We start from the raw sequence: 19,048 nt of genomic DNA on the forward strand, positions 1-19,048 counted from the left end.
CCCCCTCCCACCACCCCTGAACTCACCGTACCTGTCCGTCCCCTGGACGCCCCCACCCCTCCTGGCAATTCCCTTCGTCCCCCCCCCACTGCTGAGGACATCATCAGGTTCCTCACTATTGTCCTCCAAAACGTCCATCCCTTTCAGCGCCCCCACACCCTCCAACAGATCTCCCTCGCCGCCCGTTCCATCTTCCACCTTAAAATGTACGCCACCTATTCCCATAACCAGGCCCATTTCACCTTCTCCCGCCTTGACACCCTCGTCTAAATCCTTATCATGGCGCGACAGCATCGTATCCTGTTCAACAATATCCGCTCCCTTCCCGCCAACAAGAACCTCTTCCTGCACACCCTTGCTACCCACCGTGTGGATGCTTTCCTCCTCAATGAAACCTTCCTCCAACCCCACCACTCCATCCACACCTCCCCCTATCTCCTCCACCGATCTGATAATCCCCTCCCAGTTGCGCGTGGCGGAGTTGCCATTGGCCACCACCACCAGATCCCCGTTCGGCTCCAACCTCTCCTTCCCGACCCCACCGAACACCTGATCCTTAGTCTCTTCTTCCCCGGCCTTACCGTTACCTGTGCCACCATCTATGTCCGCCCCAACGCCCCTCTTCCTTTCGACTTCCTCTCCCACATCGACCGTACCTTCTCCTCCTATGTGATCGCCGCCGACCTTAACATCCATAGTCGCTCCGCTGCCCAGTTACGGCGGTGGCATCGGTTCCTCTCCTCCCTTCAAGGCGACCTCATCCCCATCCCCCAGCACACCCGCCCCGAATCCAATTCCACTCCCGATGTTATTCTCTCCTCCCCCAACCTCCTTGGTCGCATTACGGTGGATGTCCTGGAGCCTATTGGTAGTGACCATCTCCCTGTCCTCCTCACCATTTCAGACGGTCGTCGCCCCCGCCCCGACCCTCGTCATGACCCTCCCCCCAAGTACATCCATGACTATTCCCGTGCCAACTGGAATGCCTACCGGGATACCCTCTCCACTCAGGTCGACAGCCACCCTCTCGCCTACCGCCGTCCCGATGATGTCTCCCATGCCGCCTCCTTTCTCCAGCAGACCTTGTCTGAGGCCGTGGAGGCCCACGTCCCTACTGTTGCCATCCACCCCCACCGTCCTACCTTGCCGCCATAGGCCGTCCTCCTCCTCCGTGAATCCCGTCGTCTCTACCGTGCCTTCCTCCACACGCGTGACCCGGACACCCTACGGCGCCACCGGCAACTACAGCGACACATTCGAAATTTGCTCGCGGCTAAGAAACGCCGGGACTGGCGACAGACATGCACCCGTTTAAATGCTACCCTCCCTATAAACTCGTCCAAGTTCTGGACCGCCTTCCGTCGCCTTACTGGAACCAAGCCCTCCCCCTACTATCCTCTTCTCCACGATGACCACCCCTTCCCTGACGCCCTTAGTAAAGCCAACCACTTTGCCTCCTACCTGTCCGATGTGTTTTCCATCCCTGATGATCCCCGGTTCGATTACTCCCTCTTCCCAGATATCCGTGATCGAACTGACACCTCTGTCCCTCCCCTCGCTCCTGGTTTCCAGTACTTGGACAACATTCCACACACGGAACTTAATGCCCCCATCACTACACAGGATCTCATTACTACACTCCGCACCAAACGCAACACCGCTCCTGGTCACGATCGTGTCACCTACCGTCACCTTCGTGAAGCTCCTGTCTCTTTCCTCTCCACCCTGGCCAGGCTCTACAATGTAGTCCTGTCCACTGGTTACTACCCCGACCTGTGGAAAACCTCTCGTATCCTCACGTTCCTCAAACCTGGCAAACCGCCGTCCGCCGTCTCCTCCTACCGTCCCATCAGCCTTACCTCGGTCTTCAGCAAGGTCCTGGAATCTATCCTCACCCGCCGCATCCACCAGCATCTCCGCCAGCACCGCCTCCTCCCCGTTACCCAGTGTGGCTTTCGGCCGTCCTTCTCTTCCGACGATCTTCTCCTTCACCTCACTCATCTTCTTTCCGAACAGCTCAATTCCCGTCGCTCCGCAATCTTCCTCTCTCTTGACCTCGAACGCGCATATGACCGCGTATGGCATTCCGGTCTCCTCTTCAAGCTCCAAACCTTCGCCCTTCCCATTAACTACGTTCGTCTGATCGGTTCCTTTCTCTCCCGCCGTCCTTCCCATGTCACCATCCATAACGCCGATTCCTACACCTTCTTCCCCTCCGCCGGTGTGCCCCAAGGCTCCGTCCTCTCCCCCCTTCTGTACTTGTTGTACACGGCGGACATGCCGCCGCCGCCACCCCCCGTCCACCTTCTCCAGTTTGCCGATGACACTGCCTTCCTTGCCCTTGCCCCCACCCTGCAACGCTCCCAACACCTTCTCCAATCCCATCTTGACCGGTTCACCGCTTGGTGCGACCAGTGGTTGCTCACGGTCAATCCTTCCAAAACCCAGGCGATCATTGTAGGCAAAACCACCCCTTCCTTCCGCCTCCTTGATTTCTATCTCACCGTTTATGGCCGTCCCATCGCTCTCAGCCCCACCCTTAAGTACCTTGGCGTCACCCTCGACTGTCGCCTCTCCTGGACTCCCCATCTCCAGACAATCCAAGCCAAGGCACGTTCCCGACTCCGTCTCCTCAAGCTCCTTTCCGGCCGTACGTGGGGTCTGGACCCCTCCACCATCCTCCACAGCTATAAGTCCCTCATCCGCCCTATCCTCTGTTACGCCCATCCCGCCTGGATCTCCGCCCCCCCTTCCTTTTATAAATCCCTCCAAATCCTTGAACGCCATGCTCTCCGCCTTGCCTATCGCATCCGTCTCCCCTCCCCCACGCGGATCCTGTATGATCTTATCCCCTTCCCCCACCTCCTCCTCTTCCTCGAACGACTACGCATCCTCTACACCTCCCGTAAACTCGATCCTCCTCACCCGCTCGTCTCCCCGATCCTCTCCCACCCCCGCCCGCTGCCGCGCCTGTACTCCCATGTCCCACCCGGTCTCCATCTCTCCACCCTCCTTACCCTCTCCCAAGGTGGCTTCCGCCAGCTCCCCCTCCCTGATGATGTCCTCGTCCCCTCCATCTACCCCTCCTATCAACTATGACCCCGCCCCCCCCTCACTCCTGGTGTCCTTTCCCTTAGGCACCCTCCCTCCCTTCTCTTCCCTTCCTTTCTCTTTCCTTTTCCCCGTCCCCTCCCTCCCCCCTCTCTTTCCGGGCTTCCCCTCCCCCTTCCTCTCTCCCCCCCTCTTTCCCTTGCCCGTGGCGTCCCTGCTCTCCCCTCTCGCTTTCCCACTCCCCCTCCTCCTCCTCCCCCTCCCCCTCCCCCTCCCCCTCCTCCACCTCCTCCTCCTCCTCCTCCTCCTCCTCCTCCTCCTCTCTTGGCAGGTCCCCGGACTCGCACACGGATCGTGAACTTTCGCGCGCCGGAGATCGTCGCCCTCGGTTTAGTGTTTGTGCCGTCGTGTCTGTGCATCAGTGTTTTTCGCCGTACACGCTCCTTCGTTCACGTGCGTCGTCTACCTCGTCAGTGTTTGTGCCCAGTGCCGCCGTTTTTCTTGTTGTTTCGTCGAGTGTGAACGGCTTCATGTTTTTTTAACTATTGTATCTCCTGTTTTTTAAACCGCCATTCTGTTGCTTGTCTGTCTCCCTTTCTTTTTTATTGTACTGCCTATGGCTGAAGAGCGGAGTACACTGTTCCGCTGCCAGCCCACCTTTGTATGGGGTGTTCAAATTACAATAAAGAAAAAAAAAAAAAAAAAAAAAAAAAAAAAAAAAAAAAAAGGGGAAAAGAAAATTAACACTAATACCAAGTTGCGATACTGCAATGAATAAGAGCGCGGAACATCGTCTCTTTGCTGTTTACCGTTTCGAATTAGTTCAGTGTTGCGCCTGTTGGTAGTATTATACTTCTTGTGTAAAGCGGGTAATATGCAGTATGTCCAAGAATCAGGAGGGAACAATAAAACCAATTTTTCATGACTTAGCACAGTCAGAATTGTTACACAAATGTCTACACGGAAAGATGCAGAATCCTAATGAGAACGTAAACAATTTGATTCGGAAAGTGATTCCTAAAAGGGTGTTTGTAAGCATAAAAACACTGCACTTTGTCATTTATGATGCAATAGCAACCTACAACCAAGGGAACAGTGTGAAGTGTGAAGTCCTGAAGGCATTAGGATTTACAGCTGGGGTGAACACTGTACGAGCACTAAGAAATATTGACAGAGAAAGGATAAGAGGAGCAGAAAGAAGAGAAAGGCATATGAAGTATGATGGAACAACAGGCCAGAAAAGAAGACAGAAGAGGAAGCTTTTGGAGGATGAAGAAAAAGATCCTGATAATCCATCCTACAGTGCAGGAATGTATTGAGAAACTTTGATAGCCATTTCCCATAAATTAGAATTTTTCGAATATAAGGAACATTTTCTCAAATCCACTCAAGCTAGAGAGATGAAATTTTTATACAGCACTCCTAGTGGTCAAACTTACATTGTAACACAGCCATTTGGCAATATGTTCAGTAGTTTCATTTCAGTTTAATTATAAAGCAATTATTTGTAAAAAAATTTGGGTCATTTATGAAAAAAATAATTGGAAGGAAATTAGAAAAGCTACTCCAAAATCCCTCTGTCATAACTGCAATATTAAACCCCTCTATATGTAAAAAAAAAAAAAATTCAAATTTTTCTATTTGGTAGTTTATTCATAAATGTTCCTCAAACTTAGTGATTTTAACATGGGCAGCAGAGGCACCTCCGGCTCCCCTTAAACTGTACTCCACACTTCATGTAGAGCATAAAGATGAATAATTATGTACAGCTGCTATAAGAAACCTTGAACCTGTGGCTTCGGTTTTGGATCTGGGTGAAGTATTCGTTTTATCTGTGGATGACACAGCGCATATGCGATCAGGTACTACCGCAGCAGATGCTCAAGCAACAATATTAACGCGCCTTGACGAATGTGCAAAATTACCGCATCATGATTTCGTAGTCGCTGAGAAATAAACGTATCTCCTCTGCACGTGAATAAGATTTACTCAACTAACAGCTTTCGAAAAGTTAATCACAGGCCGAGAAGGTTTTGTAAAATCCGTGTTTATTTTCACCTGCGATGGTGGTACCGACGTCGATCCACCGTGCGAGCGAGTTATACTTTGAGCTGAACGATATTTTAAAGATTCTGACTAGGAATCTATTTACATTGCCACAAAAGCTTCACCGAGAGTGGATCGACGAATGACGCCTCATAGTCGCGAACTTACTGGTGTTTTGTTGAAATGTGACACTTTTCGGTCCGCATGTTGATTCCGGTAATCGAACTACTGACCTGGAGTTATCAAAACGGAACTTTGAGGCTCCAGGCGTCGTGCTCGATAATATTTGGAGCCAACTGGTCACTGACGATTTTCCTGTGGTCGCCGGATACATTCTGCCAACAGATACCGGACTAGATATCGGAAAGGCTAGGGCATTGAAAAATGGTGTTGCATGGTACGCAAATCGCATACGTGTATCACAATGTTTTTTTACAAACAGTAAAATGCGAGGCTGTCGCGTATTGCTCTGTGTGACGACCTAGGCTGTAAGTACTTTACCAGCACCAGTTTTGATTAGACAAACTTCATACGGTTCTGTGCGATTAAAAAATAATAACTCTGAACGTAGATTTGCCCCGCTGTTGCCACAGCTATCACATTTGAAGCAAGTTCCGTACGATGGCTACTGCCCTAGGGTCGATGGTTGCTTATTTAAACGATCGCGTGGCATTTGTGGCCTGCGTTTTTCATCATAAAAAGCTACCAACCAACACATGGAATCACATCGGAGCCAACAAGAGGTTTCGCCCATCACAAAGATCCATACTCAGAGAATTGCAGCTAGACAGCCCAGGGAAACGATGACGATGCCGTAAGGTTGGATGAAGATGATGGGGACACATCGAATATTCCCCACACTATCCAAATCAAAAAGGAAATCACTGCTGTGCCATCATAAATAATATGAAGGAATCGGTTAAAAATGTTTGGACACAAGAAATGGGTTCAAAGTCTTTGGACACAAGATGAATAAATTTTGTATCGTCTATTTGATTTGTAATGTTTTGCGAATTTTCTAGAACGTATGATTCATTCCTAATTTTACGAAAAAAAAAGGATTTCACATAGAAATACTGTTCAAAAACATTCCTAATTTCGGCCCATGGTGTGTTGGAGCGAAATGCGGTTGGCATCCCTGCACACGCCTATGTTTAATGTGTAACTGTCAGAAGTTTCACTGTTGTATGTCTGTTAGTTACTGTTCAGTGCTGCACTGAGGAGAACGTTCCGTCGCGCAGTCTGCGAATTTCGAGATGGGAGAGATAGAGGAACAACGCGTGTGCATTAAATTTTGCGTGAAACTCGAGAAAACTTTTCCAGAGACACACCAAATGATGCAGGAAGCCTACGGCGATGAGTGCGTAAGCCGTACTCGGTGTCACGAATGGTTGACACGGTGTAAAAATGGCCGGACGTAAGTTGAAGGTGATTCATGGTCGGGACGCCCTTCGACATCTACCCACGACACTCATGTCAGGAACGTCAAAGAAACTGTACGTGCCAATCGAGACTGACTGCCCGAGAGATTGGACAAAAATGTGACAATTCAGTTGGATCATGTCATGAATTCCTGACACAGCATCTTGGAACGCATCGTGTTGCTGGCAGCTCATAAGTCGAGACCAGAAGGACCTCCGCCACACCATCGGTGAACAGCTTTTGGATCGCGCGCATGAAGACGAGTTGTTCCTTAAGAGGATCATAAGTGGTGATGAGACACGGGTCTGCGGTTATGATGTTGAGACCAGGGTTCACGCCGGCCAGTGTGGCCGAGCGGTTCTAGGCGCTTCAGTCTGGAACCGCGCGACCGCTACGGACGCAGGTTCGAATCCCGCCTCGGGCATGGATGTGTGTGATGTTCTTAAGTTAGTTAGGTTTAAGTAGTTCTAAGTTATAGGGGACTGATGACCTCAGACGTTTGAGTCCCATAGTGCTCAGAGCCATTCGAACCATTTTTGAACCGGGGTTCACTCTTCACAATGGGATGGGAAAATTTCTCCGAGGCCAAAAAGAGTTCGTGAGGTCAGGTCAAATGTCAAAGGCTGGCTCATAGTTTTCTTTGGCTTTGAAAGAGTAGGTCATCACGAATTTTTACCACAGGGCGAACTGTTAATCGGTGGTACTAGCTGGACGTGTTGCGACGCCTCTGAGAAAATGTGAGAAGGAAACGGCCTGAAATGTGGTGAGACGATCCGTGGCTCTTGCAGCAGGATAATGTAGCCGTACATTCATCCCTGTTGGTGCGTGACTTTTTTTTTTCATTTCCAAAGTTGAAAACCGCGTCTAATGGACGAAGATTTGCAATGATTGTCAAGATAAAAGAAAATTCGCAGACGGCGCTTCGCGCGATCCAGGAGAGGCGTACCGAGACTGCTCCTGGAAGTGGGAACGGCGTTGCGAGTGATTTATCAATTGTGGAGTATTTCGAAGGGGACCGTGCACAATAAGTAAAGGGTGAGTATAGAAAAACTTCGTGGGCAAAAATTCCGCAATTTTTTGAAAAGACCTCGTATATAAATAATTTTGGAGGTGTATTATAAGTTTAATAAATTTTAAATTTTAAATTGCAAAATATGTTACGTAACACCAGGGGGAGGTGGGCGGTGTCACACAAATGTGACCACCTGTGACAAGGAGGCGAGAGCTCGGAACATCACGAAATTCGTGTCACGTAATTTAAGGACGGCCGCTTAGGGAAGATACTGCTTGCGATAATAGGTTCGTTTGAGCAGTTACCAGAGAGCGCCAGACAACAGGCTGTACTGCGCATGCGCAGCTACGATGACGTAGACAGCCCGTGCTTGGTGCTTGCTCTGCTCGTACGCTTTCCGTCGCTTTTCTGTGTGGAATTTCGTGCGTGGTGGGGCGACACCTGACCAAGTGCAGCCCTGTGGCATGTTGTTGAGAGGACATACAGAGTTGTACTTAGAGCAATTGTTTTATCATATCCCACCCAGATAAAGGGTGCAAATAAGAAAGCAGTTCTTGGCAAAATATCGTATCAAAACTAGACTTCACAGCTCAAAGTACCATAACATTTTGCTATGGGGTGACTTTGACAGTTTCTTTTTAATTCATACTCTGCAATATTATTGTGTAGCATTACCAATCAGGTTTACATCTACACAGCACTGCAAAAAGCTAGTAGGATGGAATACAAATTTCCTGAAGAAAAAAAAAACACAGTTTTTTCTTGTGTAGCTTACATCAGAATGAAGGACAATAAATTTCATGACTATATCAAAATGTGTACAAAATTAACAAGATTGTGAGGCAAAGAAACTGTACAACTGACAGTTTATATTCTACTCTAGGAATAAATATAAATCCATGTGGGGAGTTAAAACGATAAAACATGGTATGCTGCCACTCTACAATTTAGCACAGAATGGCATTCTATAAATATAAGCTGTAAACAGAAATTAAGAAATAACTTAAGGATTGGAGGAAGTACTAGACAAGTGCCTCGTGATAGAAAAACATTGTTTTACTAGAAGGCAGATTTGCAAAACTCTGCTACAGCTGCCAGTATATTTGAAACAAAAGCCGGCCAGGGTGGCCGAGCGGTTCTAGGCGCTACAGTCCGGAACCGCGCGACCGCTACGGTCGCAGGTTCGAATCCTGCCTCGGGCATGGATATGTGTGATGTCTTTAGGTTAGTTACGTTTAAGTAGTTCTTAGTTCTAGGGGACTGATGACCTCTGATGTTAAGTCCCATAGTGCTCAGAGCCATTTGAACCATTTTTTAAACAAAGTATTTAGTTCAAAACTACTGACCAAATTTGCTACTTAGTCAGCTTCAAGTAAATGTTTACGTATGTTTGTACGTATTAGGAGATCTTACAGTGACACAAAAGGAAAAGGACATCAGAGACTACTCCAGCAGCATCGGAATTTCATGAACCATGGAGAGCTGCATCAAACCAGTCTCAGGACTGAAGACCACAACAACAACAACAACTAAAATGCTTCATTCCGCTCTAATTGCACATTTATATGTCCAGATGCACTCTGAAGTACCTAATAGGCCTATTCAGCTTTTCTACGTGGTTTTCGTGCTACCAATTTTTTTGGCGTACCAGTACTGTGTTATCTCAGTTTTGGTTCTTTATTATGCTATAATGCCATTCGTGCCAATAAATTAAAATATGCACTTGGAACTGAACGAAGTCGAAACTAACAAACAGATAGGAATGAAACACTTTGTTTCAAATAAATTGACTGCCTCAGCGGAAAAGATTAATGGAAGCAAATTTCTCTAGCAAACCGACACAAATAACTACATTAAAATGATTAATGGTTGATTGCTATTAACTTGAAAGTATTATAAAATGAGAAATTTGAAACTACTAACTTATTTTACTCTTTCACAATTATGGGGATGTATATTTATTCACTTGATGACACCTGGGCAGAGAAATCTGTTTTGTTGTCATTCAGTGTGGGAGCTATAAACGAAGAGAGAATAGCAATATCTCGAATCATATACACGGGTTACGTGGAAAGTGACCCCCCACTATAACTCAGATTGCACAGTGCATGCGCGAATCTGGCAGCTTGGACGCGGCAGAAATTTTTTTCCAGTTAGCATCTGGTTACTTCCTGCTACTGCTCATACGGGAAACAGCCAGGCTTCAAGTTGCCAGAAGCGGGACGAAGGCACTGCTCGTACCCGAATTCAGCTCTGCGCATGTGCACGAGGCCGCTAGCAACTGCTCAAACGAACCTAATATCTCGGTTGGCGGTCGACAGTGTTGAGCAGTATGAAAAGCCTTTCGAATATAGTGAGGCTGAAGCTGCTTTTTCACCGGCGTCTCTACTTTTCAATATGGCAAGTTGCATGTGCCGCTAGTAAGGAAGTTTGAGAGGGCGTCTTGGCAAAAACTACGGCAGTCTCCAGAATGATATTTTCACTCTGCAGCAGAGTGTGCGCTGATATGAAACTTCCTGGGAGACTACAAATGTGTGCCAGACCGAGACTCGAACTCGGGACCTTTGCCTTTCGCGGGCAAGTGCTCTACCGGCTGAGCTACCCAAGCACGACTCACGCCCCGTCCACACAGCTTTACTTCCGCCATTACTTCGTCTCCTACTTTCCAAACTTCACAGAAGCGAACCTGCAGATCTAGCACTCCTGGAAGAAAGGATATTGCAGAGAGATGGCTTAGGACGGTATTACACTATCAAATTTCTTTGTCACATATATTTGTTAAAAATCTTTGTCAAACATATTTGATGGTGTAATAGGAACTTTGTCAAATGTCGTCCAATATTTGATCAAATCTAGGGCCTCGGTGTAGATTTGATCAAAGAAGTCGGTTGTCTTCTGTAAACTGCAATGTGACATGTTACCACATGGAGCGCTAGCATCGCTGCAGCCTTCTGTCGTCTGTAGTGTTTTTATAAACATTGTCGGTAAATACAATTGGTGTGTGCCGACAACTACAAAATTAATAGGGATGTATGAAGCTGATGAGGCGCTTTACAACGTGAGGCACCCTGAATACAAAAATTGATTAAGAAGATTGGTGACCTGACCTGACCTGACCTAACCTAACGTAACCCTCTCCTGTAGCAAGGAATCGGAGTGTTACAGTGAGCCTGTCTTCTGAAGATGTAGCAGTTCTTAACTGAATATTGTGCTTTGTGATATGAGGATACACTTCACTGAGCACATACAGAAATGTATGCTCATCCATTCTTAAGTAACTGATGTACGACTTGACGTCTTCCACTGTAAGCTCACGTAACAAGTTTTGTTCAATGCTTTTATCGTGTCGTCGTAAAACCCACCGAGATTAGATTAGTTTTTCGTTCAATAGATCTGTGCTGAGGAGATCCTCGTGGATGTGAAACATGTCAATTTTTTAAAAAATCTGAAATAACAATACTAATAGTATGAATAAATACAATCCATCACATGTTTCTATTAAAAATTTCCTCAATGGAGTAGGAGGAGTTGGCCACTAGTAAGCTTTTCAGGCTCCTTTTAAACTGATCTTTATTTGTAAATAAACTTTTTATGTTTGCTGACAAATTATTGAAGCTGAGTGTTCCTGAGTAGTGGACCCCTTTTTGAAGTAAAGTAAGTGCTTTTAAGTCCTTGTGCAGATCATTTTTGTTCCTGGTACTGTATGTATGAACTGAGTTGTTTGTTGGAAAAAGAGATATATTATTCAGGACAAATTTCATTAAGGAGTAAATATACTGAGAGGCAGTGGTTAGTATACCCAGTTCTTTGAAGAGGTTTCTACAGGACGTCCGTGAATTTACTTCACAAATAATACGTATTACACGCTTTTGGACTCTGAAAACTTTTGTTTGACTTCAATATTTACCCCAAAATATTATACTATATGACATTATGGAATGAAAGCAGGCAAAGTATGCAAGCTTTTTCATTTTTATGTTGCCTATGTCTGCTAACACTCTAATTGCAAACACAGATTTGTTAAGGAGTTTCTGTAGTTCTGTGGTGTACTCCTCCCAACTGAATTTATTATCAAGTTGTAGTCCCAGGAATTTAAGAGTGTCAACCGCGTATGTATGGTTCCTGTTTTTCCCCCACTTCTTTTCCGCATGTGCACACAATGCAATTGCGGTACGTGGAACTGCTGCGGTTAATAACAAGTTGTTGTCAGCCATCTTGAACTTTGACGAAAAATTTGATGATAGCGCTACTAGCGCTACGTCAAAGATCTTTGTCAAATATATTTGACGGAATATTTGATCACATCTTTGATCAAATCTATAACAAAGAAATTTGATAGTGTAATACGGGCCTTAGCCACAGCCTGGGGCATGTTTCAAGAATGAGATTTTCACTCTGCAGCGGACTGTGCGCTATATGAAACTTGCTGGCAGGTTAAAACCGTGTGCCAGACCGAGACTCGAACTCGGTACCTTTGCCTTTTGTGGCAAGTGCTCTTCCGACTGAGCTACCCAAGCACGCCTGAGTCGCTAGAGCACTTGCCCGCGTAAGGCAAAGGTCCCGAGTTCGAGTCTCGGTCTGGCACACAGTTTTAATCTGCCAGGAAGTTTCAACGACGGCAGTGTTTCGCAGAAGGAAGAGTCGAGTCGGCTGGTTTCTCAAAAGGACGTTGCGCAACGCCGAGGCCGCACCTCGCCATTTCCGCCAGCGTCCCGAGAGCGGGGTCACGTGACGACACAGCTGCGCCGCTCTCGCGCTGTGCTGGGCAGCCAGGCAGTCGCTAGCGAGGCGTGGCGGAGAGCGCAGTGTTGTGAGTACAGAGCAGGTAACTCACTGTGTGGAGCACAAAACTGTTTCACATATAACTATCATCTCTGGATGTTTTAAGACTCGATGGAGTAAAAACACTTCTCATGTCTGAATACTAGTAAACGGTTTCACAGTGTGTTTTGTTACATTGCATTGCAAATGTTACTACCGATTGTGCGTAACAGGTGCATTCCAAGCCAAAGTTGAGCGACCTTGGCTTCTGGGATTCCTTTGAAATTACGAAGTGTGTAATCGCCGTGTCGCGGCTCTTGTTTAATGTTATTTGGAAAAGATGCAGATCCCGTTTTGTAGATACGGGGTGTTCAAAAAGTCTCTCCGCAGTGCTGTGTCATTGTTAGCTGCGCATGCCGTATGCCGCAGCGAATGTATACCTAAATGAATCTCAGTGAAATACAAGTTATTAATTTATAGAATATTCATTTTTACTCAAAAATGTTCAAATTAAATGCTGAAAGTGTCACCCCTGTTGCTGAATACACAATTCAATTCGTCTAATCATGTTTCCAAACGCAGGCTGTAACATCTCTTCTGTAACAAGAGCAGTGAAAGTGGATATTGCAGTTTTCTATTCGTCGATGGATTTTGGACAGTTTTTATAGACAGTTGCTTTCGCTGCACCCCAGAAGAAAAAGTCAGGTGGTGTTAGGTCAGGCGATCGTGGAGGCCAGAGTCCCTGTGAAATTATCTGATCACCAAAAAGATTAGCAAGCAGTGACATTGGCATCGCCGCGTTGCGATCTGCTGTAGAGTTTCTCATTTTACCGCGTTTTCTGCGTAGTTCTTTAGTTAAAGTAACAGTTTGAAAACTGAAGACGTTAACAGATCGAACACATTGAATGTTATTTTCGACAAAGAAGCTGTACACCCTACGGCATACGAAGCACACGACTGGATTATAGACGAACTCAATCTTACCGACACCGAAACATATGGAATCCAGTGCGACTTTGTTATTGGAACTCTGTTCATGAAATTCAATGATGCGGAAATGTGCGAAAATCTCATAAATCAAAACGGTGGAAAACGCAAGTTTAAATATCGTGATGGAAGCGTTTGCGACGTGACCGTGTGCCATGCGGGTTACGGTATTCGTCAAGTGCGTATTTTCAACCTTCCTTTTGAAATACCAACGGAAATGACTGCTCCTGGTCTCATGCCGTATGGGAATGTGCTTTCAGTGACGAATGAAAAATAAGGCAGTGGTTTCCGCCTACAAGTATACAATGGTGTAAGAAGTGTCCTTATTGAACTAAAACAGCACATCCCGTCCTTTCTCGTCATAGGCGGTTACACGGCTTTTGTATCGTACAGTCCGCAGCTCGTGATCGTGCGGTAGCATTCTCGCTTCCCACGCCCGGGTTTCCAGGTTCGATTCCCGGAGGGGTCAGGGATTTTCTCTGCCTCGTGATGACTGGGTGTTGTGTGCTGTCCTTGGGTTAGTTAGGTTTAAGTAGTTCTAGGGGACTGATGACCTTAGATGTTAAGTCTGATAGTGCTCAGAGCCATATGAACCATTTTTTTATATCGTACAATGGACAGCCACAGACGTGCTCGTACTGCTATGCAACCGACCACTTTCGACAAAATTGTCCTAACAGGCGTCGCCCTGAACAGCTCCCGCTCGGCGGGGATAGCGCACAAAAGCAGAAAAATTCGTATGTCTCTGCAGCGTTGGGTGTTGCTCCGATTCGGCTCTCGTCACTCCCTGTGACAGACGCTGCGTGCGAATCGTCCACGACACCAGAGAACACGGACACTGCCATGGACGTAACAGAAAAAGCCGTCATTCGAGAAAATTCTCTTGGCAATAATGTAACAAATGACATGGTTGTGGCTGACATCCACCCAGAGCCGCCAAATAGTGATGATACTGCATCCGATATAATTCCGAACAACACGCAAAATTCAGAGAGTGGGCGTAGTTCTGCTGCTGCTGCTCCCTCACAAACTCGTCTTTCACGTAAAGACCCCAGTCCATCCCCTAGTAGGAGGTAGATGAGCCATTCACCGAATGAAACCTCAAAAAGGAAACATCGACGCGGCCGTGGAAACGGAAATTCGGATGCAAGTCCTAAATCCAGTGTGATTTGCAGGGGGGGGATTTCCCCCCCCCCCCCCCCCTCTGCATCAGACCATCCACTTCTCAGGTTTTAGTTCATGCATCCCAACCTGGGATGTTTATTTCCCAAGCACTGGAGTAAAACTTTACATATAATTTAAATTTGTGGAGCCGAACACTGGAAGTTTACTATTAATATGTTTGCTTATTAATTTTGAAAAAGTTATATGTACTAGTTAAGCATTTCAAAACATCTAGAACTAAATGACAACACGACGCACGCCACATTTCCGTAGCACAATGTTGCAAGACGTCGCCCCAGCGAAACGAGGCTTTAGAGCCAGGTCTGTATTGTATGGTGGATGTGATGTGTTACGTACGAAACTAAAACCTGCAATCAGATCCAAACGTCGTGGAAAACTGTGAAGAGGTGTCATCCTGCAGCAAGATAACGCTCGCCCACATTCTGCCAAACGGACAGCCGACGCAATAAACGAGTTGAGATTCGAGGTTCTGGAACATCCACCATACAGTCCAGACCTGGCTCCAAGCGATTCTCACATGTTTGGACCCTTAACGGAAGCACTACAGGGAAGAAGATTTGAAAGTGATGAATACGTCATGCGGTGCAAAATTGGTTACAGATGCAACCGATAAACGTATTTTCTGATGAAATAAAAAAACTCGGAAAACGTCGGGAAAACTGCATTGAAGTCCAGGGAGGTTACGTACAAAAATAACGCATGTTTCAGTTTTCTGTCATCAGAATAAGTACAGCTTTTCACAAATGTGCCTTTACTTTTTGAATTCCCCTCGTATACATATATGTAGATGATTTTGTAAATAAACTTTAACTATAATGTACTTTTAAAGATATAACAAGGGATGGCTTTTCTGATAGTGCATAGGCGTGAATAGTGAGTTTCGGCATTAACATCTATTTATAAATAACTGTTTAACCATGGGTAACGCCACGGTCCAAGCTAGTAACATATATAATTATACTAACCCCCTAAGACATCCCCCCCACTGCTAAAAGCACAAATCGCACACTGCCTAAATCTGACCAACAATACCACGTGACAGTCGTCCCTGTTGCGTCGCCCGAAACAGAAGCAGAACGCCGGCGCGAGGCAACTGTTCGGCATCTAAAAGATTTCTGCTACTCACAAAGTTTTATCCCTAATGGACTTCGTACATTAGTCGTTTTGACGTAACATTCCTTCAGGAAGTTCACCGCAAACATCCTCAATAACATAAATGGATACGATGTTATTTATAACATAACAATAATATAAAATGCGGCACCGCGATTATATACAAAAATTCCCTAGAGCCAGACAATGTCCAAACGTTGCCGAGCGGACGCGCAATTGTGTGTAATATACAAAGGATGAGATTTATCAATATTTACGCCCCTTCAGGGACAGGTAATAGACGAATGCGCGCAGCATTTTTCAATCACGAAGTAGTTCCCTTGTTTGATACTACCCGTCCCACAGTGAACCCCATGCTGCCCGTAATCGCGATGTGATTGATAAGTAAGTGTTCCTCTTGATAAGTATGGAGGTGTGATTACACATGTCAATCACATCGCGATTACGGGCAGCCTCAGGACGTGCGCTAGCAGCGCATGTCGGGTGTTTCAAGCGTCAAATTCGCGTCTCAATATCTCGGGATGTAATGGGAATATTGCGATGCAATCAACGCCATTGTGTATGTGCTTTGTCATGCTATGGATTGCTGAAGAAAAAATATAGGAGGTCCATTTAAAAAAACATAGGTTTGTGTTAAAAAACATGTATGCTTTCGTTTTAGAATGTTTCCAAATATGTACATTCATGGGCACCAGCCCTACATAGATACCGGTGACAGTCGTTTTCCAATAGCTGTTACTGTTCCAGAGATATTTTGGGTGCATAAGATAGCTGGGACACCCTGTATATAAACAGCGTCGATGTCTGGTAAGTGGAGAGTCTCTGGTTCGAATCTCTCTTACAGTAAACCTTTTCTTACTTTTATTTAAGTTCTATTTTTTGTCAAGTAGAAATTATAATGAACAAATATTGAATTAAAATTTTCTAAAAAAAAAATAAGATGGATAGAGCATGTGCCATGTAAGCAGGAGATCCCAAGTTCGAGTCCCGGTCGGGGCACACATTTTCACCTGTCCCCGTTGATATATATCAACGCCCGTCGGCAGCTGACAGTATTAATATGATTCTAATTTTGTTTCAGAACTGTCCACAATGGCAGCTGCCAAAGAGATGCAGGAGGCTGCGGCCGTAGGCAGGGGGGACAGTGAGGAGGTGACGCTGGTGGCGGGCGACACGCATCTCCATGCAGGCGGGAGCCCCGTGTTGGCCTCCACGTTCCAGCACGACACACTGGAGGCCAGCGGCGGAGAGGTCACGGTCCCCGACGTGGAGGGTCCAGCACTCCGGGAGCTGCCGGTCTACGTGTATTCCCTCCGGGCCCCCCGGCTGTCCAGTATGGCCGCCCTACTGGAAGCTGCGGACACCGACTGTGTCCCCGGGCTGAAGGGAGGCTGTGAGCGGGAGCTGGCCGCTCAGCTGACAGTGGAGAACGCGGCAGCCACAGCGGTGCTGGCAGTCGGTCACTCGTGTCTCAGTCTCACAGAGGCCGCTGTCGCCTTCATAAAGGCCAACTTGCAGGTGTTAGCCACACAGGGCTGGGCCGATGCAGTCCTCAACCACCCTGATGAAGTGGTCGAAGTGAGTCGGCTGCTCGGTGAGCCGTCGGCAGAATACAGGTAAGCACGGCGTAACATGAAACTTCCTGGCAGATTAAAACTGTGTGCCTCACCAAGACTCCAACTCGGGCAAGTGCTCTACCGACTGAGCTACCCGAGCACGACTCACGCCCCGTCCCCACAGCTTTACTTCTACCAGTACCTCGTCTCCTACCTTCCAAACTTTACAGAGGCTCTCCTGCGAACCTTGCAGAACTAACACTCCTGGAAGAAAGGATATTGCGGAGATACGGCTTAGCCACAACCTGGGGTATGTTCCCGGAATGAGATCCTTTCTTTCAGGAGTGCTAGTTCTGCAAGGTTCGCAGGAGTGCCTCTGTAAAGTTTGGAAGTTAGGAGACGAGGAACTGTCAGAAGTAAAGATATGACGATGCGGTGTGAGTCGTGCTTGGGTAACTCAGTTGGTAGAGCACTTGCCCGCGAAAGACAAAGGTCCCGAGTTCGACTCTCGGTCCGGCACACAGTCTTAATCTGCCAGGAATTTTCATATCAGCGCACACTCCGCTGCAGAGTGAAAATCTCATTCTGACAGCATAATATGCTCACCTGCTTTTCCCACTCCTATATTTGTGTGTGTGTATTGTTCAGGAATATATATATATATATATATATATATATATATATATATATATATATATGTGTGTGTGTGTGTGTATAATGTGTGTGTTTTATTGTACGTACAAACCCGGACTGACAGCCTAAATGTGGCACTGAACTCAAAGCCACTTCGCTTGCACGAAACTGAAGAGAATGCTGTGTTTCTGGAAACGGATCTTATTCATAAGCAAATAAATAAGCAAACCAATAGTTTCACGCTCAATAGACATGATCAGTGCGAACTGTTCGAGAAAAAAAACGTAACTGTATAAAAAAAGTAATGTCGACCTGTATAACACTGCAACCTGAAACACACGAAAATTTCTCCACTGACGTACGGCTCTGGTAAAATAAAGAAACTGACAGAACCTACATTGCGCAAAGGAAACGAAACAATCACATATTATGAATCTCACCTGCAAAATGAAGCACTGGCAGAAACGGCAACACAGCAAGACTCAGAAACAACTGAAAAAATCCTGCTTAAAACTAACTATAGTTGGTCCAGGGAAATTGGGTTGACAATCTTGACAGAGTGAGCCAATGAAACACATGACTTAACAATGAAATGAATACCCCTAGCTCCATACAGGCGTTGATATGTCAACGGGTACAGTTGAAAATGTGTTCCCCGGAGGGACTCGAACCCGGGATCCCCTGCATACATGGCAGATGCTCTATCCATCTGAGCCACCGAAGACACAGAGGATAGTGCGGCTGCAGGGATTTATCTCTGGCACGCCTCCCGTGAGACCCACATTCCCAACTTATTGTCCCACACTATATTCATAGTGCCCCTGCCCATTATACTCATTACTCGCGGCTTGTTGCCGATTCCCGTAAGAGTTCGGGCACTGTTTGTGCATCCGCACAGAAGAAGATGGTCAAATGGCCTGTGAGCCTTAACTATATATATATATATATATATATATATATATATATATATATATATATATATATATATATGACTTAACCTTTAAGTACAGAAATTTCAGTTAGGAGGGAACCTGTCAAAGAAACCAGTTATAACCTCTAATATGAAAATTCATTTACTAACTTCCATGGTACCGTAAATTAAGTCAGAAGATCAATCAATAGAATAATTATCAAAAACTAGACTGTGACGATGGGGAAGTGGATCAACAACACAAGCCTAGAAAAATAAAAATAAACCTTGTATCTCATCAAATAATACCTTGCTCTTCGTTTCAAAACATTTTTTATGTCCGTATGCTATCCAGCCTTTGTTCTGAGTCAT

At 46.2% G+C, this 19,048-nt stretch overlaps 1 protein-coding gene across 1 annotated transcript in view; it reads left to right on the forward strand.

Moving 5' to 3' along the window:
- LOC126213542 (poly [ADP-ribose] polymerase tankyrase-1-like) overlaps nucleotides 1-19,048 on the forward strand; it is a 560,647-nt gene that overhangs the window by 423,227 nt on the left and 118,372 nt on the right. The window contains exon 3 of the mRNA XM_049941388.1: nucleotides 17,096-17,193. Coding sequence (XP_049797345.1) covers nucleotides 17,096-17,193 — 98 coding nt within the window. The remainder of the gene's footprint in view (nucleotides 1-17,095; nucleotides 17,194-19,048) is intronic.

Source organism: Schistocerca nitens, chromosome 11 (assembly GCF_023898315.1).
Source record: "Schistocerca nitens isolate TAMUIC-IGC-003100 chromosome 11, iqSchNite1.1, whole genome shotgun sequence".
NCBI lineage: Eukaryota > Metazoa > Arthropoda > Insecta > Orthoptera > Acrididae > Schistocerca > Schistocerca nitens.